At 60.3% G+C, this 21,530-nt stretch overlaps 2 protein-coding genes across 2 annotated transcripts in view; both read left to right on the forward strand.

Moving 5' to 3' along the window:
- The first annotated feature begins 1,167 nt into the window (after nt 1-1,167).
- LOC133045973 (cytochrome b-c1 complex subunit 1, mitochondrial) lies at nt 1,168-9,642 on the forward strand. Its single transcript, XM_061128676.1, has 13 exons — nt 1,168-1,319; nt 1,562-1,702; nt 3,309-3,395; nt 4,471-4,600; nt 4,781-4,979; nt 5,524-5,603; nt 7,302-7,417; nt 7,629-7,772; nt 7,904-8,064; nt 8,159-8,244; nt 8,547-8,635; nt 8,933-9,008; nt 9,452-9,642. Exons 1-13 carry the CDS (start codon nt 1,251-1,253, stop codon nt 9,514-9,516), a joined length of 1,443 nt encoding a protein of 480 aa, XP_060984659.1. The 5' UTR covers nt 1,168-1,250; the 3' UTR covers nt 9,517-9,642.
- Nucleotides 9,643-13,046: 3,404 nt separating this feature from the next.
- Nucleotides 13,047-21,530, forward strand: part of COL7A1 (collagen type VII alpha 1 chain) — a 30,328-nt gene continuing 21,844 nt past the window's right edge. Inside the window, exons 1-24 of the mRNA XM_061128677.1 lie at nt 13,047-13,271; nt 13,745-13,925; nt 14,585-14,744; nt 14,831-14,924; nt 15,016-15,177; nt 15,350-15,513; nt 15,596-15,725; nt 15,828-15,944; nt 16,050-16,196; nt 16,284-16,400; nt 16,476-16,625; nt 16,725-16,847; nt 17,490-17,633; nt 17,721-17,846; nt 17,953-18,096; nt 18,670-18,789; nt 18,951-19,094; nt 19,452-19,577; nt 19,678-19,824; nt 20,042-20,164; nt 20,526-20,672; nt 20,893-21,027; nt 21,112-21,258; nt 21,340-21,476. Coding sequence (XP_060984660.1) covers nt 13,187-13,271; nt 13,745-13,925; nt 14,585-14,744; nt 14,831-14,924; nt 15,016-15,177; nt 15,350-15,513; nt 15,596-15,725; nt 15,828-15,944; nt 16,050-16,196; nt 16,284-16,400; nt 16,476-16,625; nt 16,725-16,847; nt 17,490-17,633; nt 17,721-17,846; nt 17,953-18,096; nt 18,670-18,789; nt 18,951-19,094; nt 19,452-19,577; nt 19,678-19,824; nt 20,042-20,164; nt 20,526-20,672; nt 20,893-21,027; nt 21,112-21,258; nt 21,340-21,476 — 3,270 coding nt within the window. The 5' untranslated portion in view covers nt 13,047-13,186. The remainder of the gene's footprint in view (nt 13,272-13,744; nt 13,926-14,584; nt 14,745-14,830; nt 14,925-15,015; nt 15,178-15,349; nt 15,514-15,595; nt 15,726-15,827; nt 15,945-16,049; nt 16,197-16,283; nt 16,401-16,475; nt 16,626-16,724; nt 16,848-17,489; nt 17,634-17,720; nt 17,847-17,952; nt 18,097-18,669; nt 18,790-18,950; nt 19,095-19,451; nt 19,578-19,677; nt 19,825-20,041; nt 20,165-20,525; nt 20,673-20,892; nt 21,028-21,111; nt 21,259-21,339; nt 21,477-21,530) is intronic.

Here is a 21,530-nt window from a genome sequence, read left to right on the forward strand (position 1 = left end):
TTTCTCTAGCTGCAGTGAGCCAGGGCTGCTCCTCCTCGTGGTGCTCAGGCTTCTCGCTGTGGTGATGCGCTCTCGTTGCAGAGCAGGGGCTCTAGGGTGTGGAGGCTTCAATAGCGTGGCACAAAGGGCTCTAGAGCACCGGCTCAGTAGTTGTGGTGCATGGGCTTAGCTGCTCTTTGGCATGTGGGGTCTTCCCAGATGAGGTCTCAAACCGGTGTCTTCTGCATTGGCAGGTGGATTCTTTACCACTGAGCCACCAGGGAAGCCCCTTGTGTTTCATTTTCATAAAAGAAAGTTCTATTTTCGTGGAGTGATGTTTTGAAAGGTCACAAAAAATCATATACCTGTAAAAGGAAGCTCAGTTCAGGAATATGCCATTATTTCAAAAGCAACAAATACTTTTAACAAAAGTTTTACTTTTCTTTTTTAGTTTCTGGCCACGCACAGCGGCTTATAGGATCTTAGTTACCCAACCAGGGATTGAATCCCAGCCACCACAGTGAAAGCGCAGAGTCCTAGCCAGTGGACTGCCAGAGAATTCCCTAAAAATTTAAAATCATGTATTAAAATAAAACAGAAGTGTGAAAATGGTATCCTTTTTCCCCTCCCCTGAATTTATTTTCTGTAAGTCATCTGACTGAGACTTTACAGTGAGTTCCTAGGAATTCTCTGTTGCCTATGCAAGACCTCTTGATGTGTGTTTTATTTTCCAAACAAGGAATCTTTTTCACAAATTAGTCTCTAAAATTGTTCCTTTTTTCTTAGCAGCATATTGCTAAATTCTTTCCATGTCAACCGTATGAATTTACTCCGTTCCTTTAAAAAGAAAACCGTGACGTTTCAACAGCAGCGCAGTAGTCCTAGGTTCCAGCCTGGTGCTTTTTAGCCCTGGGGTTGCGATTCGCAAACATGCTGTGGTTGCGCTCGCGGCCGGCTCGGCCACTCCGAGCACTCAGCGCAATCGAGGCGCCCACGGTTCGTGTGAAACGTCGGGCGCTCTCCCACGAGTGAAGGGGGAAGATGAACTGGATCCAGAACAGACCTGAGCAGGACGATGACTAGCCAGAGGCACTGATGCGCGCTGGTACCCAGGGACGCGAAGGCAAGAAGCTGCGACCTGAAGGGAGTAAATGAATATTTCCGATCTCCTCCGCCAGGGGGCGGCCGAGCGCCAAGACCCCAGTACTGCGCCTGCGCCTCGCGCCCCTACGCATGCGTGGCGCGGCCCAGCGTCCACTGGAGCTTAGAAGATGGCGGCTTCCGCGGTTTGCCGGGCAGCTAGCGCCGGGACGCGAGTGCTGCTGCGCACCCGCCGCTCGGTGAGGTGGCAACGAGAGCGCAGAGCTGTGGGGAGCGGGGCTTCGGAACGCGCACCGGGAGCGGGCTGTTAGTGCCCGTGGAGAATGGGGAGGTCGCGGGGTCAAGGGCCGTGGGAAGGTCACGGCCGAGGGCGCGAATGGGAGTCTCGCGGACCGCCTGAGGGTGGCAAGGCCTGCAGGCCTGCAAGCTGAGGAGCGACCCCCTATTCTAGTCCTCAGTCCCGGTCAACCCTTTCCAACAGCCGGCCCTGCTGAGGTCGCCTGACTTGAGGGGCACCGCCACCTACGCCCAGGCCCTCCAGAGCGTGCCAGAGACGCAGGTCAGCCAGCTGGACAACGGGCTGCGAGTGGCCTCGGAGCAGTCTTCCCAGCCTACCTGCACGGTGAGCGGGGTCCGCTGTCGGGAGGGCGCCTCCATATTGGGCACAATCTCTTTTCCCAGGTCGGGGTGTGACCTTGGGCTCTATGGTTTGGGTCAGACTCTCCTCAGTCACCTTGAGGATTGACCCTCCTACTCTAGTCGCGATTCTAACCATGCCTTGACTTCTTGGAGGCAGTTCTCACTGAACCAACACTCATTTAGCATGTGATGCCTGCCGGTCAGGAGGCCAATTCCCTTTTCAGCTTTTTCTTTAGCAGCCCATATAAGAGAAGTCATCCTTCAATGAGGAAAATGGGATTCAGAGACTTAGGTGACCGCAAAAGGTGATGGGCAGCTTTCTTAATGCATGACACCTGTATAAGCCGACATTTTCTTTAGCAGCCCATATAAGAGAAGTCATCCTTCAATGAGGAAAATGGGATTCAGAGACTTAGGTGACCGCAAAAGGTGATGGGCAGCTTTCTTAATGCATGACACCTGTATAAGCCGACACACAGCCTGTTAAGAAAACTTAGTCGAGAATGCTGTATTTCATGGACACTAAGATGCCCAATGCTTCCCTGGGCTCAGTGGCAAAAGAACCCACCTGCTAATGCAGGAGACACAAGAGAAATGGGTTCGATCCCTGGGTTGGGAAGATCCCTTGGAGAAGGAAATGGCAACCCACTGTGGTATTCTTGCCTGGGAAATCCCATGGGCAGAGGAGCCTGGGGTCACAGAGTCGGACGCAACTTAGCGACTGAGAGCAAAAACGAAACAGAAGATGCCCTTGATCATAAGGAGCACCGCTGTGCTCCAGTGCCAGAGAAAGAATGCTGCCAGTTGTAATCAAGGAATACTGTGGATTATAAAATGCATCTGTTGAAGATGTTAGATGGGTAGTAGATGATGTTCATGTAAGAATTTATGGTATATAGCACATACAGGAACATCTCTTAGTAAAGTAGATGTGAGCATTTTAAATCAGCTGTGAGACAAATAGTAAAAGAAAAGGTTAGATCTGTGTTACCATGGGGGTGAGTAGTGTGATGTGCATTTCACAGCACACAAGGAGGCTATTAAAACTATAAGAATCAAAAATAAATAAATAAAACTATAAGAATCTCTTATTGGGTGCCAGGGTGTGTTGGCAGTGTTAGGTGTCCAGGTCCGATTAAACAGATTTTTTAAGTATGAATGAACCTCCTCCTTTAATGGTGAAAGAACACAATCTCCAGAACAGAAAGACAGGGTGTAATTTTTAGGAAGTAGAAAAAAAGTTGTTTGCAAGTGATTAGTTTGCCAGGAGGAAGCAAAGAATCAACTGAAAAGTGAGATTGAATTTAAGAATTTCTTGCAGTTATGGGACAGGTGAATGTGCAGTTAGAAGCTTCCCTGAGAGTCTCCTCACCAGTCGGAAATTAGAGCAGGGAGTAGAGGTGATGCAGTGTGACTAGTCAATCAGCTGGTGCCCAAGCGTCCAATCTCAGGGGTCCTGCCGAGAATGTCTTCCCCCACCTGGAACCGTGAGCCCCTGTGTGGGGCTTGTTCTGGGTCCCGCAGGGTCGGGTGTGAGTGCTGGCTGGGGTTTGTTTGTTTGTTACCTTTTTTGGTGATTTCTTGTCCAGGTTGGGGTATGGATTGATGCCGGCAGCCGTTACGAGACTGAGAAGAACAACGGGGCAGGCTACTTTGTGGAGCATCTGGCTTTCAAGGTGAGGCTGCTAAAGTCCTGCATCTCCCCTGTGCTGAGGGCTTCCTGCTGTCCCTCCTGAGGATGCAGGTCAGAAAAGTTAGCCTCCTCACTTAGGACTTTTAGCAAGGTGGCAGAGGGAAGCGATCTCTGTCTGGCTTTCCTGGGAGATGCCATGTGGGCCAGGCCAAGTGAGTGCCTACCTGGTAAACCCCTGCACAAGGCCCCCAGAGCCAGAAAAACCCCAAGGAGCAAGGGAGCCCTGCTCTTCACCAGAAGCCAGACCTGCGTTGTTTGCCTGCATGGATGTAGAATTGTGGATGTACACGTGCATTGTAAGAAGTCCAACAACTTAGTTTTTGTAAAATGCTATGCATCTCTGATTTGTAGAATCGAGCAGGAGCTTTCATGAGGATGAGAACAAGCCCTTAGCCACCCTGTGTTTGCATGGAGTAGACACTGAGTTTCTAAATGAATGAAAAAAATAGAGAAGATACAGGGTTGGTGAGGCCGTGGAGCAGGAATGGGCAGCTAGCCAGCTCCAGCATCACAGAAGTGCGTGTCAGTCTCAGCGTGCGGTGTGTGTCATTGCACAGCGGTACTCACTCACACAACACACACACACACACACACACAGGACTAAGGCTGAATCCCACAGAGGCCACTGGCACATACATAGTCATAAATGGTGTGAAGGAGAGTGGGGAGTAGCATCACCTGAGCACAGGTGTGTGTTCACCTGACCATGACTGTTGGTAAGCGAGTGCTGGTAAGGTCAGGCTGGTATGCGCACTCTGCAGTCACAGGCGCTCCCCCTGAGCTGTCCCCTCTCTTGGTGTGGGGGTGCTGGATTTCAGGTGACAGTTGGTTTGGGCATGCCCTTCCCTGGCCCCTGGATGTCTCCATTCTGCCGGTCCACGATGCTGTGGCCTTGATCAGCTTAAGGCCTGCTGAGCAGTTGGTGAGCACAGACTCTGGGCCCTACAACCCCAGAGTCTTTGCTGAGGGAGCTACCTGTGGACCAGTGGTCCTGCTGGGACTTCAGCCTATGAGGATGGGGGATCTTGGGCTCCCATGTGGCTCCTGTCTGGTTCCAGGGAACAAAGAATCGGCCTGGCAATGCCTTGGAGAAGGAGGTGGAGAGCATGGGGGCCCATCTTAATGCCTACAGCACCCGGGAGCACACGGCTTACTACATTAAGGCGTTATCGAAGGACCTGCCCAAAGGTAAGCCTGGAGGGTGGGGCTGGCACGGGGTAGGACTCCAGGGGTGCAGAGGACAGGCACTCGGGAGCCCCTGGCCTGACTGAAGAGTGGGGTGACCCTTAGAGTAGGGCCTTGACACCAGGGGTGTCAGGCCCGGGGGTTTTGTGCTGTGGTCTCCACACCTGTCCTGCTTGCATCCAGCTGTAGAGCTCCTGGCCGACATCGTGCAGAACTGCAGCCTCGAAGACTCCCAGATTGAGAAGGAGCGGGATGTGATCCTGCAGGAGCTGCAGGAGAATGACACGTCCATGCGGGATGTGGTCTTCAACTACCTGCACGCCACGGCCTTCCAGGGCACACCTCTGGGCCAGTCCGTGGAGGGGCCCAGTGAGAACGTCAGGTGCGAGCTGGCCAGTCCAGGGGGCAGGTCGTCCCCTTGTTAGGGCCTGGGAAGGCCACATCCGCAGGAGTTTGTATTTAGTTGGCCGAGTGCCTGTGCTGTTTATTTTCCTAATTCACACAACTGGAGACATTTTCTGTGTTGCCACATGTTCCCCGGGAATCTTTTTGAATGTTTGTGTGGTCCCCACTCAAATTGCGGGCTTTGTTTCCATGTGTATGTCCTACCAGCCTGAGGGAGGGTGCTCTGGGGGTCCCTCCACATGGCTTCTTGTCCTCTGGTAGGAGGAGCCCTGCCGCTGCCCCTCAAGCCCCCACCATATCAGCCCACACCCTCCTTGGAGGGGACTCCCAAGCCGGTCCTGAAGTTGGATGTGACGGGGCCCAGTGAGGGCTGCACTCTTGGTCCTAGTGGCGAGTGCCAGAGATGGGGCAAGGATCCAGTGAAGCCGAGTCTCCTTGTCTGTCTCCTCAGCCCCATTTTGTGTGACCCACATCACTGTGGTTTGGGGGCAGTGTTGACCCCTTGGCGGTGTGTCTTGCAGGAAGCTGTCGCGGGCAGACCTGACCGAGTACCTCAGCCGGCATTATAAGGCCCCCCGAATGGTGTTAGCAGCAGCTGGAGGTGAGCAGTGGGCAGGTGGAAGCCCTGTGGTAATGGGGGGTGGGCTGTGTTGGGCTGTGGCCTTGATTACCAGGGCCAGGTCTCCTGGTTCTGACTGTGGGGGATCCTCCATTCCTGCGGACCCTGTTCCCGCCCTGTCCCGTCCTTGAGGGAAGTGACCTCTGTTTTGTGCTGAGGTGGGATTCCGCTGTGCCGCCTGGGGCTGCTGCTCACGTTTCGTACATGCCTCACTTGGGCTGCTGACCTCTCCTAGGCCTCACGACTTTGTGAGCCTCACCTGGTCCTTGGAGACCCAGGTTGAGGCTGATGGGAGATTCAGGCCTCCAGGCGGTTCCTCTTGGCCTTGTCGGTGGGAAACCAGACATCGGATGATAGAAAGTGCCCTGAAAGGAAGGCACAGAGTGGTCGGGGGATTTTTGTGGGGTGCTCAGAGGTTAGGGAGGTGCTTTTGAAGCACTTGTCATTTGAACCGAGGGCTGGAGAGTGGTGGGATTTAGTCACGGGAGAGCGGGGGTCTGCTCGGAGGGGCAGGGCGGTGTCACGCGCCGCTCTGATCCGGGGCTCACTCTGCTGCTGTGGGAGCCTCCCTGGTGGCCCCGCTGTAATGAGTCCACCTGCTAATGCCCGAGACGTGGGTTTGATCCTTGGGTCAAGAAGGTCCCCTGGAGAAGGAAATGGCAACCCACCACAGTATTCTTGCCTGCAAAACCCCCTGGACAGAGAAGCCTGGTGGGCTCCAGGCCATGGGGTCGGAGTCGGACACGACTTAGCGACTGAGTAGCAGCAACTGCTGCCGTGTGGGGGCCAGAGCGGAAGCAGGCGGATGCAGGCGGGGCTTGTGGCAGGTGCCTGGTGGGGGCGGCGGGAGGAAGGGGGAGAAGTGGGTGAACTCGAGATGGGTTTGTAGATGGAAGCCTGACGGACGCCTGAGCCAGGAGGGGACAGGAGCGGGTCAGGGGTGCCACCCCAACTTATGGCAGCTGGCTGGACGGGAAAGACGGATAGGAGGAGCTCGGCTGGTGACCTTGGGGCCAGTGAACCGAGAGAGCTTGAGCTCCTGACACATCGGACGTGCTTGGGTCCAGCCGGATCTGAGCTCAAGGAAGGAAGGAATGAAAGGCAGAGGCACCTGGCGGCCTGTACCTGGAGGCGCTGCTTCCTACCACGGTGCCGCTGGCCGAGGGGCTGGGGCAGCGGAGGCCTCTGGTGGAGGGGAGCTCTGGCAGGGGTTTGAGACGTGAGTTTGTGACATTACTGCTCCATGTCCGTGGCACGGGACCCCAGAGCTAGTCACAGCCCTGCATGGCGCTTCTGTGTGCCCGCTCACCTGCCAGCCCTGTGGAACGTGCTTGAGGAAAGGCTGGAGGGGTGAGGCCAGACGGGTGGCCTTAGGCCCAGGGGGCACCTTGTCTGTGGTGCTGATGAGTGCGTCACGTGAGGGCCCATCCTTCAGCCCGGCCTGCGCTGTGTCCTTGTGGCCAGGGTGGTGGGAGCTGCTGGGCCCTGGGGGCCTGCCCCACCTGCCGCTGAGCTAGAGTGAGTCTGTGGAGGGCCCTCTTCGCTCACCTCGTCCTGATGTCCTGTTTTGGGGGGGTCTCCCATCGAGGCAGGACACGGGGTCCTCCGCCTCTGTGTGACTTCCCATACCCTGCGTCTTGGGTCTCGGCTGACCGGTAAGCACATTGTCCATCTCGGCAGGGGTGGAGCACCGGCAGCTGCTTGACCTCGCCCAGAAGCACTTCAGCAGCCTCTCCGGGACTTACGACGAGGACGCTGTGCCCACTCTTACTCCATGCCGCTTCACTGGCAGTGAGGTGGGCTGCTGGGTGGGCGGTGGTGGTGCTCCTGCGTGCCTGGCTCTTTAATGACTCCAGAGGTGCCTCGGGAGTTGGGCTGGGGTCCCGTGGCTGCTGCCTCTCAGGCACACATGGTCACTTGTGTGCACACGCTGCCACCCACACTTGGCACCTTTGCTATCGCCAGGGAGGTCTGGCTGTCCCTCAGCTTTGCCACGTCCTGTTTCAGATCCGCCACCGTGAGGACGGCCTGCCTCTGGCCCACGTGGCCATCGCAGTGGAGGGGCCTGGCTGGGCCAACCCGGACAACGTAGCCCTCCAGGTGGCCAACGCCATCATCGGCCACTACGACTGCACCTACGGTGGTGGCCCGGTAAGTGGGCATGGGAGGGGACTTCGCCTTCAGGGAAGAGGCGCAGCTGGGCGGTGGGTGCTCAGCCTGCGGGGTTCAGGGGGCGGGCGGCAGACAGGAGGGTGGGTGCTGACCACCCTGGCCCCTAGCAGCACCTGTCCAGCCCACTGGCTTCCGTTGCTGCGACCAGCAAGCTGTGCCAGAGTTTCCAGACCTTCAACATCTGCTACGCAGACACAGGGCTGCTGGGCGCACACTTCGTCTGCGACCACATGAGCATCGATGACATGATGTTTGTCCTGCAGGGCCAGTGGTGAGTGGCGGCCTGCTACCGCTGGCCCTGGCGGGCGGGAGGCTCGGGGACCGCAGCGTCTCTCAGGATGACCCCCACCCCACCCCTGCCCTAGGATGCGCTTGTGCACCAGCGCCACAGAGAGCGAGGTGGTCCGGGGCAAAAACCTCCTCCGAAACGCTCTGGTGTCTCATCTGGATGGTGAGTCCTGCAGCCTTGCGGCGAGGGGTGGGGTGGGTACGGGCGGTGACAGTCCCAGCACGACCAGTGCTCCTGCCCGAGACCGGCAAGGAGGACGTTGATGGTCATGTCGTGTCCCACTGCTACCCCTTCCCCAGGAGCCCGGGGTTTCAGGGACCCCTTGTGGGTGGGCCCGAGAAGCCCATGGATACAGGGGCAGGTTGTACAGGTGAGGACTGTGGTCTAGGATCAGGCCGAGGGCCGGGTCAGTGCAGAACCCTGGCGGTTCGGTGTGGACCTGTGAGCTTCCCTCACCCTTGCAGGCACCACTCCTGTGTGTGAGGACATTGGTCGCAGTCTCCTGACGTACGGCCGCCGCATCCCCCTGGCCGAGTGGGAAAGCCGGATTGCGGTAACAGGCCCCTGGGAGAGAGGGCTTCGGGAGTCTTGAGCTGGCCGCCTCGCAGAGGGTGGGGGGTTGAGGCAGACTGCTCCTGTGGGCACCCCGGTGTCCTCGCAGCGTCGTCTGCCGGTGTAAGTGGGGGCAGGGCAGAGGCGTGGGTGGCTGTGGCGGTGCCTGGGGCCCGTGGAAGCCTATAGCCAGGAGAGCCCTGCTGCCATTTCCCTTTGGGAACGGGGTCAGCGCCTCGGACGTGTGGAAGGTCCCCAGGGGCCGTCCACTCAGGGTGCCCTCCGCGTCGTCCTGCAGGAGGTAGACGCCAGGCTGCTGCGTGAGGTCTGCTCCAAGTACTTCTACGACCAGTGCCCGGCAGTGGCTGGATTCGGTGAGTGGCCTGGAAGGTCCACTCTCTGGGTGCCGCCTCAGGCCATTGTCTGGGGCTCCCCTCTGCCTCTGCTTCCCCCCTTCCCCCAACTCTCACTGGGAGCTGCAAGTTGGGGCCCCCAAGAGGCTCTGCCCAAAAGCCTGGCTGCCAGGGAGTTCTTGCTCAGAAAACCTGTCCTGGCAGCTCCCTGACTGCCTGCCAAGGTGCCTCCATCAGTCCCCCCCACCCGCCAGGTAACGGACACCTCCGCGTGTGGGTGGGGCTCCAGAGACCAGAGCGTGAAGGGGCAGGCTCAGCACCCCCTGGAGGAATGTTCTCTACCCTCTTTCCACTAAACCCTGCCTGGTGCTGCTCTGGGCAGCTCTGAATGGGGCGCGGCGTGGGGCCAGGTGTCCCTGTACCACCCAGGTACCCCACCCTGACGCCCCACCCTCTCCCCACAGGCCCCATTGAACAGCTTCCAGACTATAACCGGATCCGTAGCGGCATGTTCTGGCTGCGCTTCTAGGCAGGAAGCCTGTGCAGGCGAGAGGGCGGGGCCAGGGTTCGAGGTCCCCCCACCACAAACATCACCTCAGTCCTTCAGACCTGTGCTGCTGCTGACCCGCCAACCAGTAAAGTCCTGCGTTGAGAACTGCGTCGTCCCTCTCTCGTCATTGGCGTGGAGTCCACCGGGCTGTGGGTGGGGGAGCGGTGACTTCCCCCCGGTTCTGCGTGTCCTGGATGCTCTGCCTTCCCACAGGCTGATGTGTCCTCAGTCGGGCGAGCGTGGGGGCTGTAGCATGGAGGCCGGAAGCCTTTGATGCCTGCGGGGAGCTGCCGCCAGCTGTTTGCAGTTAGCCACGTGGGGGATGCTCCTCACCAGTCTGTCCCCGGAGAGGGGTGCGGGGGGCCGTGGGAACTGCAGACCCAGCCTTTACCCTGCTAGGGCTCCCAGCCTGGGGATTCAGGTGGGAAGCCCCTTGCTGTGGGTCCTGTGGGTCGCCTTCTGAGGGACCTTGGTCCCCCCCCCACCGCAGACCAGAGGAGGCCAAGAAATGTCCTCGAGGAAGCCGCCTTCGTGTGTTTACTCTGGATTCTGGGAGGAGGATAGCCCGGGGCATGGTGTTCCCATTTGGCTTCTCACTGCTGCCTGGACAGGCAAGGCAAGAATCCTTTGCCTCGATTTGCTGCTGACTCAGGCTCCAAGAATATCCCTGAGCTCTGGGGCCTGAGCCCCCTCCCTTGACGGGCTCTGTCCCAGGCAAGTCCTGAGCTGCTGGCCCGGCAGTCCCCTCCCCGTCTCCTGAGGACCTGCTGGAGCTCACAGCTGTCTAGTCCCCTTGCCACCTTTGGGCTCCGGTCCCCAAGGCAGGAGGGCAGGTAGGTCCTCCTCCTGTGCCCCCCCACGCTTCCAGTCAGGGTTCCTGGGAGCCCACTGTGGCAGCATGGACGTGTGGGGCCTGATTTGCCTGAGGGAGGTGGTGCTGGCAGTTGTGGACAGGGTCCTGGGGACGAAGTTCGTTCAGAAGTGTCCAAACCACCCGCAGTTCACTCCCACCCCAGTATTCCTCTCCCTTACCCTGTTTGTTGCCATGGGTGCCTGCCGTCCCACGTTTGAGCTCCAGGAGGATGGGCTTCCGTTTGCTAAGCCCAGCCCTGGCCCTCCAAGGCCACAGGAGGGCTGGACACAGCAGTCAAGCCCCTTGGGGTGACGTGGTCCTAATGGGCCTTGCAGACCTAGCCAGGGGGTTTGATCTCCTTCAGAGGCGTACTGAGGGAGATGTATTGAGGGTTACTGGGAAGAGGAGTGACTTAGTCAGCAGACAGCCTGGGGACTCAGGAGCATTTCGGTGTGGTCCCGGTGAGCCAGCACTGTGGCAGCTCTAGTAAGAGCGGGCGTGGGCTTTGGGGGGCACAGGCTGGACAGCATCATCCCCAGCAGGGCTGGGGTACCACAGAGGGGGGTGGGTTGGAGGAGGATGACCTGCCCAGCTTTGGCTGTGGTTCTGAGAAATTTGGAAGTGTCTTAAGACAGTGGGGTGTGTGGGGTGGAACCCCTGCAAAAGAGGCCCCAGATGGAGACATGTGGTGCAGAGACTGAAGTAGAGAAGGAAATGTCCAGGGGAGTGTAGGAGGGAGAAAAAGACCTCTAGGGCCCCACTGCCCAGATGGAGGGAGCTGGTTTCTGGGGCTGGGCCCTAGGCTGTGTGCCTGCCAGGAGGCTGGAGCCAGGGGCCTCATAGGGCCACACCCCTGCTTGTGAGCCTCCCGGGAGCACCAGACAGGCACGCGTCCTCAACCTAGCTTCCACCTCCAACAACCTCTCCTCCCAACCTTTGAGCGACCCCCTCACAGCAGGCTGCCCTTCCTTTTGGGGGGTCACTCATGGTTCTGATGGGATGAACACCCGTTCAACTGTTCCTCCAGTCTCCCCTAAAGGCTAGACCCAAACGTGTGTGTGTCTTCACTATGTACCAGCTCTGCCCTACACAGCCACCCTTCTGTGCAAGAAGGGGTAACGGTCTTGAGGCGGGGCTGCCTCTGTAATGAGAGCATGTCTCGTTCTCTGCAGCCCTCACCTATAGGACGGAAGACGGTGATCCTTGGATGTGGCTGAGAAGACTTCCATCTTGGGGAAAGGTTCTGGGCCCTATGGATCACAGTGCTGTACCCATGATAATTTGGGGCTGTCCCTGTAGCTCCAGGGACAACAGGAACACCGGCAGTGCGGATGGTTGTCACCATGCCCAGCTCTGGCCACACCAGAGACCTCAAGCCCTAGAGGAGGTCAAAGCAGACAAGTTCAATAGACGTGCCGTCCCCGTCTCTTCCCCCATTAGCCTATGGAGCCCCAGGAGAGGTTGGGGGGACCAGTGTGTTGGAAGGGGTGGAATGGCAGGGGTGAGTATAGACATAGTCTCCAGGCTTCCCAGAATCATTCAGGAGTAGCAGAAAAAAATAACAGGGCCTGCTTTTGAGAGTGGCTCTCTGCCTCGGCATCACCCCCTATAATGAACACAAATGCATATGCAAAGAGGGTCTCTGGCCTGCGGGTGTGTTAGGGGACTGTCCATGATCACAGAACCTGCAGGAGACAGATGGGAAGTCAGCCTGGTTAAGGGGAGAGAAGCGGGGTGAAGGTAGTCATGAAGGTGGACACTACAGGTGGAGCAAGAAAGGGGGGAGGCCCAAGATGACCTCTGGGCCTGGCAGAGGTGATGGGTGGACGGGAGTCTCAGAATGTGTGGTAGGGGGCCTGACTGGAGCAGGTCAGGCCCACCAGTGGGGGTGGAGGCAGGAGGGGGTGGATTCCTGAGAGAGGAGCTGTCACTGTGGGTGGTCCACCCTCCACACATGGATAGCCCCTCCCTGCCGCACAGCTGGATGGCATCTGCCTGGGCATAGCCGGCGATGCGGATGCGGGACACTGGGATGGACACGTATGCACAAGCACAACACACATTCTCTCCTGGCTTCCCCCTCCACGGGGGGGCGGACGTGACGTGTCCAGCGGTGGACACAACGAAGACCATCCTGAGTCCCTCGTTTGCTGATGCAGGGATCAGGGTGGGAACAGGAGACCCACCAGACAGGGATGGCTGAATCAGAGGAGAGGCTGGCGGGACTCACCGCCCGAGGGCTGTCTGGGTGCCCCTGTGGGGGGGTGGTGAGTCATCTCCAGCTGCAGTTCCCCCCACCCCACCCCACCCCACCCCACCCCAACATCCTGCTGTGTCTTTGGTCCCCAAGAACCTCTCTGGAGTCTGGTCTCCAGCAGTCACTTCTGGGCTGTTTGACGTAAGGCAGTCAAGATCCCTGACCCTACACGGGGTGGCGGGGTCTCCCTCAACCTCTCTCTTGTAGAGAACCTCCCAGGGGAATCCCAGAAGCCACCAGCGGTGGGGGGCTTTACACTTAAATGGAGCCTGATCGTCTGTCGCGGGGAGGGGTAGCAGGGGCGGCGACCTCTGGGACGATGGGTGGGGGCGGGCCGCCTGGGTCCCCGCCCGCCGCTCCGCCCCCCTGGGATCAGGGACTTTTCTCTGCTGTGGCGGCGGGACTGCGGAGCGTCTGGCGACGGGAGCCTCGGACCGGCAGGCAAGACCGGGCCTGGGGGTGGGAGAGCGCCGGCCTCAGACCCGCCGAGGCCGAGGGACAGAGGCGGGAGTCCTGGCTGCCCATCTCCCTCACCGAGGATGAGGCTGCGGCTCCTGGTGGCTGCGCTCTGCGCCGGGGTCCTGGCAGGGGCGCCCCGAGTGTGGGCCCAGGCCAGGGAGAGAGGTGGGTACGGCAGGGAAGGACCCCACCCAGGGCACTGCGCCTTGTCACCCGGCTCCACTCGGCCTTCGTCCTAGAGCCCGCCTCCCACCCGCTGCAATTCCGCGCGCATTTCTCCTAACTCTCGCCTGGACTCCCCAAACCCTCCGCAACCCATGCTGCGTCTCCCCAGCTGCATCCAGTTGTGCTTGGGTCCCCTACCCCTATGACAACCTGTGCTGGTCCCCGGAGGCCAACCTCAGTGCCTGATTCACGCCCGCACCGGAGACTCTGCCTCCCCACCAATCCTCCGCGGGAGAGTCCGCTCCGGGCTCCACCTCTGCTCCCTCCACCGCTCCCAGGCCCAAGCCAGCCTGGGCCGGTTTGCATAGTGGATGAGGCCCACCCCACCCCCTCCCCAGCCCCAGGGGACCACTGTGAGGGGAGGGCGTAGGTGGGCTCCAGGAGGAAACCCTGATGACTCTTGCCGGCCACAGTGAGCTGCACGCGCCTCTACGCCGCTGACATCGTATTCCTACTTGACGGCTCCTCGTCCATCGGCCGAAGCAACTTCCGCGAAGTGCGGGGTTTCCTTGAGGGGCTGGTGCTGCCCTTCTCCGGGGCAGCGGGGGCTCAGGGTGTGCGCTTCGCCGCCGTGCAGTACAGCGACGACCCACGGTCAGTGGACCCCCACAACTGCACCCACCAGGACCCCTCCCCCAGTCAGAAGCAGAGAGCTCCAAGCCCCTGGGTCAGGTTTTAGGGAACCCAGAGGGTCCCCTCCTTACACCCGCCAAGGCATCCTTTTAAGAAGCAGGGATCTCCCAGGTGGAGCCCTGACACCTGAGACCCCCCTCCCCACCAGCGTCCTGCCAAAGTCAGGGGCTGTGTTTTCTGATCTGGAGATGGAGAGCCTGGGAGGGGGGCACCAGGGGCTTGAGATGGCCTGGGTCTGCTGGACTCCCCATGTTCTAGCCTGCTGATGTCTGGCAGCCTCTCACTCAGCAGAGGGCCTCCCTGTCTGGCCAGGGTCCACCTCCCTACAACTGGGCCCTTCCTCCTACCGTTATTTAATTAAACAGACATCCCGGCCCCTGAGCCTGGGAGCCCCATGGGGGCCAGGCCTGCTCAAGCCCAGCCACAGGCAGGACACAGAGAGGTACCTAATGCCTTTGTTAGCTTGGGAGCTTCAGAGATGGGGGGAATCACAGAAGCACAGAACCGAGAGGACCCTCAAGGGGGCCTGATAACTCACCACCCTCACCCTAGAGACCTCTGAGAGGCCAAGGCCAGAAAAAGTTCTTGTCCCTAGCCTGCTGCCACCCGCCTCCCCGCAGGACAGAATTTGACCTGGATGCGCTTGGCTCAGGAGGAGATGTGATCCGTGCCATCCGAGAGCTCAGCTACAAGGGGGGCAACACGCGCACAGGGGCCGCGATTCTCCATGTGGCTGACCGTGTCTTCCTGCCCCAGCTGGCCCGACCCGGTGTCCCCAAGGTGACCTCTCACCCTACCCTGCCTTCCATGGTGATCCCACGTGAAGGGTCTGAGGCAGTCCTGACGTGACCCTCCCCCTGCCCCAGGTCTGTATCCTCATCACAGATGGGAAGTCCCAGGACATGGTGGACACAGCTGCCCAGAGGTTGAAGGGGCAGGGCGTCAAGCTGTTCGCTGTGGGTGAGCACCAGGCTGGGGTGATGGGTCAGCTGGGGCAGGGGCAAGTCAGAGGGCATGTGGGCAGCTGAGCCCTGACTGGGCGTCACCTCAGGCATCAAGAATGCAGACCCCGAGGAGCTGAAGCGAATAGCCTCACAGCCGACCAGCGATTTCTTCTTCTTCGTCAATGACTTCAGCATCTTGAGGACGCTCCTGCCTCTGGTTTCCCGGAGGGTGTGCACAACTGCTGGTGGTGTGCCCGTGACCCTGCCCCGTGAGTTCCCGCTCACCCTGGGTGCCCTGACCTGAACCCCGACCCAAACCCCAACTTGGCAGTGCCAATTCCATCCCATGTGCTCCTAACCTTTGACCCTGATGCTGACCCTGCACCCTTCGTGCTGACCGCTGATTCTCTTGCCTGGTTGCCTGACTGCCCCCTTCCCCAGCCGATGACTCGACCTCTGGTCCACGAGACCTGCTGCTGTCTGAGCCAGGCAGTCAGTCCTTGAGAGTCCAGTGGACAGCGGCCAGCGGCCCTGTGACTGGCTACAAGGTCCAGTACGCCCCCCTGACGGGGCTGGGACAACCACTGCCGAGCGAGCGGCGGGAGGTAAGGTTGTCGGCAGTGGCAGGTGGAGGGCTGGGGGCTTAGCCGGGCACGATGGAGTGACCTCTGACCCTGGGCATCACAGGTGAGCGTCCCAGCTGGTGAGACCAGTGTGCGGCTGCAGGGTCTCCGGCCACTGACTGAGTACCAAGTGACGGTTGTCGCCCTCTACGCCAACAGCATCGGGGAGGCCGTGAGCGGGACCGCTAGGACCAGTGAGCAGTTTTGCTAACCTCTGACCTCACTCGCCCAACTACCCATCCCTGTAACCCTTCTCCACTCTGGAGCCACTAATCCCTGATGGGACCTTCCCCTAGCTGCTCTGGAGGGGCCGGAAGTGACCATCCAGAACACCACAGCCCACAGCCTCCTGGTGGCCTGGAGGGGTCTGCCAGGTGCCACTGGCTACCGGGTGACATGGCGGGTCGTCAGGGGTGAGTGAGAGGTGCTGTGGGTGGAAGGGAGTCCCTGCGCCTCAGACGGGCCGGTGGGGTCCTGAGTCTGCAAGACCCACTGACCCTTCTGTGCCCCCCGGGCAGGTGGGGCCACGCAGCAGCAGGAGCTGGGCCCTGGGCAGGGGTCAGTGTTGCTGCGGGACCTGCAGCCTGGCACCGACTATGAGGTGACTGTGAGCGCCCTGCTTGGCCGGAGTGTGGGGCCGGCCACCTCCCTGACTGCCCGCACTGGTGAGAGGGCTGGGTGCTTCCTTCAGGCTGGGTGGGCAGGCTTGGCCGGGCACAGAGGACCACTGACATCCCACGTGCCCCGAGCAGACACATCTGTCGAGCAGACCCTGCGTCCTGTCATCCTGGGCCCCACGTCCATCCTCCTCTCCTGGGATCTGGTGCCTGAGGCCCGTGGCTACCGGCTGGAGTGGCGGCGTGAGAGTGGTCTGTGCAGGAGGCCGGGGTGGGCAGGTGGGGTAGAGGCCTGGCCTTGGCTGGCCTAACCCCGTCCTCCTGCAGGCCTAGAGGTGCCACAGAAGGTGCTGCTGCCCTCTGACGTGACCCGCTACCAGTTGGATGGGCTGCAGCCGGGCACCGAGTACCGCCTCACGCTCTATACGCTGCTAGAGGGCCGCGAGGTGGCCACCCCGGCAACTGTGGTCCCCACCGGTGAGGGCCCCCGTGGGCCCGGTCAGGTGGGCGGGGAAGGGACGGGGAGGTGGGGATGTCCCAGGCCACCTCTGACGCTGTGCTCTCTCACTGGTCCAGAGCTGCCCGTGGGCCCCGTCACAGACCTCCAGGCCACCGAGCTGCCTGGGCAGCGCGTGCGAGTGTCCTGGACCCCAGTTCCCAGCGCCACCGAGTATCGCATCACTGTGCGCAGCACCCAGGGTGAGGCAGACGCCGCCAGACCTGTACAGACACTGAAGTTCCCGCCCTCGGGGTCTGACTGCACCCTTACCACATCCCTTTCCTCTCCTGGGTCTCTACAGTCTCCTCCTGTCTCCTTGCCCATCCATCTCCCAAGAAGGCCCTGAAGCCAGACCTGTCACGGGGCCTGTCTGTCCCCTGCCCTGTCCCAGACTATCTCTGCACTTGGATCTGTCTCCACTCCCCGCCCCACATCCCTGACCATGGCTTTAACCTTCTCCACCACCACGAGCTCAACCCCTGCCCTTCTGTAAGCTTAGCTGGGACCACGGTCCTCCAATGCCCCCGTCCAGCATTGACTCCACATCACTATTAATGACCTGTCAGCTCACATCGCCATCCACCAACTTCTGCCATCCTGCATCTTATGTCCCTGTCTGCTCACTCCCATCACTATCGCCATTCATCACAGGCCCGTTTTCCTGTGTCGCTGTCCCTCGTGACTCCTTTTATCCCCTGCCCTTATGCCTCACCCTTTTCTGTCCCATGTCCCATCCCTCACTGACCCTTTTCATCCTGTATCTCTGTCCATCACTGACCGCCTTCATCCCCTGCCCCCATCCCTCACTGACCCCTGCCTGCCCGTCCTACCTTCTCTCGTAGGGGTTGAGCGGAGCCTGGTGCTTCCTGGGAGTCAGACGGCCTTTGACTTGGATGACGTCCGGGCTGGGCTCAGCTACACGGTGCGGGTGTCAGCGCGAGTAGGCAGCCGGGAGGGCGCTGCCAGCGTCCTCACTGTCCGCCGGGGTGAGCACGGCACGTGAAGGGGGGACAGCTGCCTGACTCACCCTGGGGTCCTGGTTTTGATCCCTGACCTCTGTCTTTAATTCCCAGAGCCAGAAACCCCACTGGCCATCCCAGGGCTGCGGGTTGTGGCATCGGACGCAACACGAGTGAGGGTGGCCTGGGGACCGGTTCCCGGAGCCAGCGGATTTCGGATTAGCTGGAGGACGGACAATGGTCAGTGGGGGGTGTGTGGGAGGGCTGTTGGGGGCGGGGGCCGATCAGCTATGGGGGACCCGAGGGCAGGCAGGAGCCATGTGCCAGCACTTCCCTCTGACACTAGGTCTGGAGTCCAGCCAGACAGTCCCCTCAGACTCTACCGCCACCGACATCGTGGGGCTGAGGCCTGGGACCTCCTACCAGGTGGCTGTGTCGGCACTGCGAGGAAGAGAGGAGGGCCCTCCCGCAGTCATCGTGGCTCGAACCGGTCAGGGCCCGACTCGGCCCCTTGGCGCTCTCTCTCCAGTGCTCTGTCAGACCCCCATGGCTTCCCTCTCAGACCCTTGCTTCTCCACAGAACTCCAGTCTCCAGCTTTAGATCCCCACTGCCTCCTCCCCCAGAGGCCCTGCTTCCCCCTTCAGTCTCCCGTGGCTCCCCTGAAGTCCCCGCCTTCTTCAGATTCCTCTGCCTCTCCCCCAACACCCCACTCTTCTTGCCCCTCACCTCTCAGACCCCATTGCCTGTTTTCTGCCGGCCCTGACCCTCCTCTTAGACTTGTACACTTTCTACTCCTAATACCTCCACCAGAACCCTATTACCTTCTCTGCCAGATGCTCTGGTCTCGCAGATTCCTGTCCCCTGCCGCCTCAGATTTCCACTGTCCCTTCTGTCTGAACCCCCTTCTTCCCCATCTGACCCACCCACTCCCTTCTGCTGTCAAATCCCTGCCTCCGGTTAGACTCCCATGCCTTTCCTGTAGTAGATAGATACCCAACACCTCCCCCATCAGACCCCCCGCTGCCTCTTCCATCAGACTCCCCCATTGCCTCTCCCCTCCAGATCCCCTGGGCCCAGTGAGATCGGTCCGTGTGACTCGAGTCAGCAGCTCATCTGTCACCATCACCTGGAACAGGGTTCCTGGTGCCGCAGGGTACAGGGTCTCCTGGCGCTCAGGCCGAGGTGGGGACCAGGGATTTGGGAAAGGACCAGAGGTTTGGGAGGTTGTGTGTAGGGGGCAGGTCTGGGTGGAATGGGAGCAGGGGGTTTCTTAAGGGGTGCAGGTGAGACATCGGGGGTCAGAGTCAGGATAGTCCTAGAGCTACCTTCATCCTCACTCCCAGGCCCAGAGAAATCCCAGTTGGTTTCTGGGGAGGCCACGGTGGCCGAGCTGGATGGACTGGAGCCAGATACTGAGTACACCGTGCGTGTGTGGGCCCGTGTGGCTGGTGTGGACGGGACGCCTGCCTCTGTGGTTGTGAGAACTGGTAAGTGGCCCCTGGCCGGCTGCTGACCACATGTCACTGACTGGCCTGTTCTCTGTGTATTCCTGGCTGCTCCAGCTGCCCGCTCCTTCACTGATCCTCCCGTGACTTCTCTTCCCACACTGACCTACCCCACCCTGACTGGGAGTCCATGCATAGTGACCTCCCGGCTGCTCCACACTGCCCACTCCGAGGCACTGATCTCCTCCCTCTCAGCAGTTACCTACACTGACCTGCCACACTCACCTCACACTGAGCTTCAGACAGACCTTCCTGCCTTGAGGAAGGTCTCAGTGCCTGTTCTGCCACCCTCTTCTCTGCCAGCTCTCCAGTGACCCCTTGCCCTGCCTCTGCCCCCAGACCCTCAGCCCGTGGGCAGTGTGTCGAAGCTGCAGATCCTTAATGCTTCCAGTGACGTTCTGCGGGTCACCTGGGTGGGGGTCACTGGAGCCACAGCCTACAGACTGGCCTGGGGCCGGAGCGAGGGTATGGTTCCCTGCCCCTGCTCTTGCCCTTCCTGGCTGGGATTGCCCCCTCTGGCCTGCCCCCTCTAACTCTGACTGCTACCCTATGCTCACCTGGCCAGGTGGCCCCACAAGACAGCAGATTCTCCCAGGAAACACGGACTCCGCAGAAATACGGGGCCTCGAAGGCGGAGTCAGTTATTCAGTGAGAGTGACCGCCCTCGTAGGGGACCGCGAGGGCGCGCCTGTCTCCATAGTCGTCACCACCCGTAGGCAGAGCTCAGGCTGGGGCGAGCCTTGGCTGCTGCCTCCATGGCTTGGGGGCGGGGCTTGCGCTCGGGAATGGAAAAGGGACCAGGGATTGGTCGTCGTGAACCTGTGGGGGCGGGGTCTTGGGGGGGCGGTGCGCCTTCCAGGGTTGGCCTGGGATTGGCACAGAGGGGGAGGGGCGGAGCCTCCCTGATGGGCGTGCTTTTTTTCCTCTAGCTCCTGAGGCTCCTCCAGCCCTGGAGACACTTCGTGTGGTGCAGCGAGGGGAGCACTCGCTGAGGCTGCAATGGCAGCCGGTGCCTGGGGCACGCGGCTTCCGTCTGCGTTGGCGACCTGAGGGTGAGAGGTACCCCCCGTGGGGGGTGGGGGAGTTAGGGATCGGGGGAGGAGGAGCTGGGAGTGGGGTCCCGTGAAATCCGTGAGGATGGGCACGGATTGTCAGTGGGGTCTGTGGGATTGCTGAAGGTACCTGGGATCAGTCACTTAGGTGCGTGGGATCAGGGAGGGTCATTCAGGCAGAGTCAGCGAGAATGAGGATCACAGTCAGGAGGTAGACCCCATTGGCAGAGTCAGTCAGTGAGGCTGGCGGGGGTCATGGTCAGTAGGGTAGGTGAGGGTCCGTGAGGTGGACGTGCCCATTAATGCCAGCCTGTAGCATCCTCCTACATGCCCCCGACCTCCACTCTCACACCTGTCCCAGGTGGCCAGGAACAGTCCCGAGTCCTGGGGCCGGAAGTCAGCAGCTATGACCTGGATGGGCTGGAGCCAGCGACCCACTACCGCATATGGCTGAGTGTCTTGGGGACAGCTGGAGAAGGGCCCCCCTCGGAAGTGACTGCATACACTGGTATGCTCCTACCTTTACTGATGACCTACCGTGACTTCCTGCACCCCATGACCCTGAATGACTCCTGTAGCCCTCTCTACCATTCTTAACCTGGGGTGATCCCAGCATGTCTTCTGGTGACACTTCCTTCACTACGCTGAATCTACCCCGGGGTCTCCTTAGATCTCTCTGGGTTCTCAGGACACAGGCTCTGATCCCTGGTCTTTGATTCCTCCTCCAGAGTCACCTCGTGTCCCAAGCACTCAGCTGCGTGTGGTGGACACGTCAGTCGACTCAGTGACTCTGGCCTGGACCCCAGTGTCTGGGGTATCCAGCTACATCCTATCCTGGCGGCCTCTCAGAGGCCCTGGCCAAGGTGAAGGGGAGGCCTGGGTGGGGGCAGGTTGGCAGCGGGGGCTGCATGGAAGGCGTCCTGTTTAACAGAGCTCTGTCTCCGCAGAACTGCCTGGGGCCTCACAGACACTTCCAGGGACCTCAAGTTCCCAGCGGGTGACAGGCCTAGAGCTGGGCACCTCCTACCTCTTCTCCCTAACTCCTGTCCGGGACGGTGTACGGGGTCCTGAGGCCTCCATCACACAGAGCCCAGGTAGGGTGGGCACCGCAGGAGGGGCCACAAGAGTAGCTCGAGGGGCTGAGTTCCTCGGTAACTCAGCCCCCTTGCCTGCAGCGTGTCCCCGTGGCCTGATGGATGTGGTGTTCCTGGTGCATGCCACTCGAGACAATGCTCATCGCTCGGAGGCTGTGAAGCGAGCCCTGGAGCACCTGGTGTCTGCACTCGGGCCTCTCGGGCCACAGGCCGTCCAGGTTTGACCCCAGAGGCAGCCAGACTCTGGCCTGTCTCTCCCCACCCCTGGCCCC

This window comes from Dama dama, chromosome 24 (assembly GCF_033118175.1).
Source record: "Dama dama isolate Ldn47 chromosome 24, ASM3311817v1, whole genome shotgun sequence".
Classification (NCBI taxonomy): domain Eukaryota; kingdom Metazoa; phylum Chordata; class Mammalia; order Artiodactyla; family Cervidae; genus Dama; species Dama dama.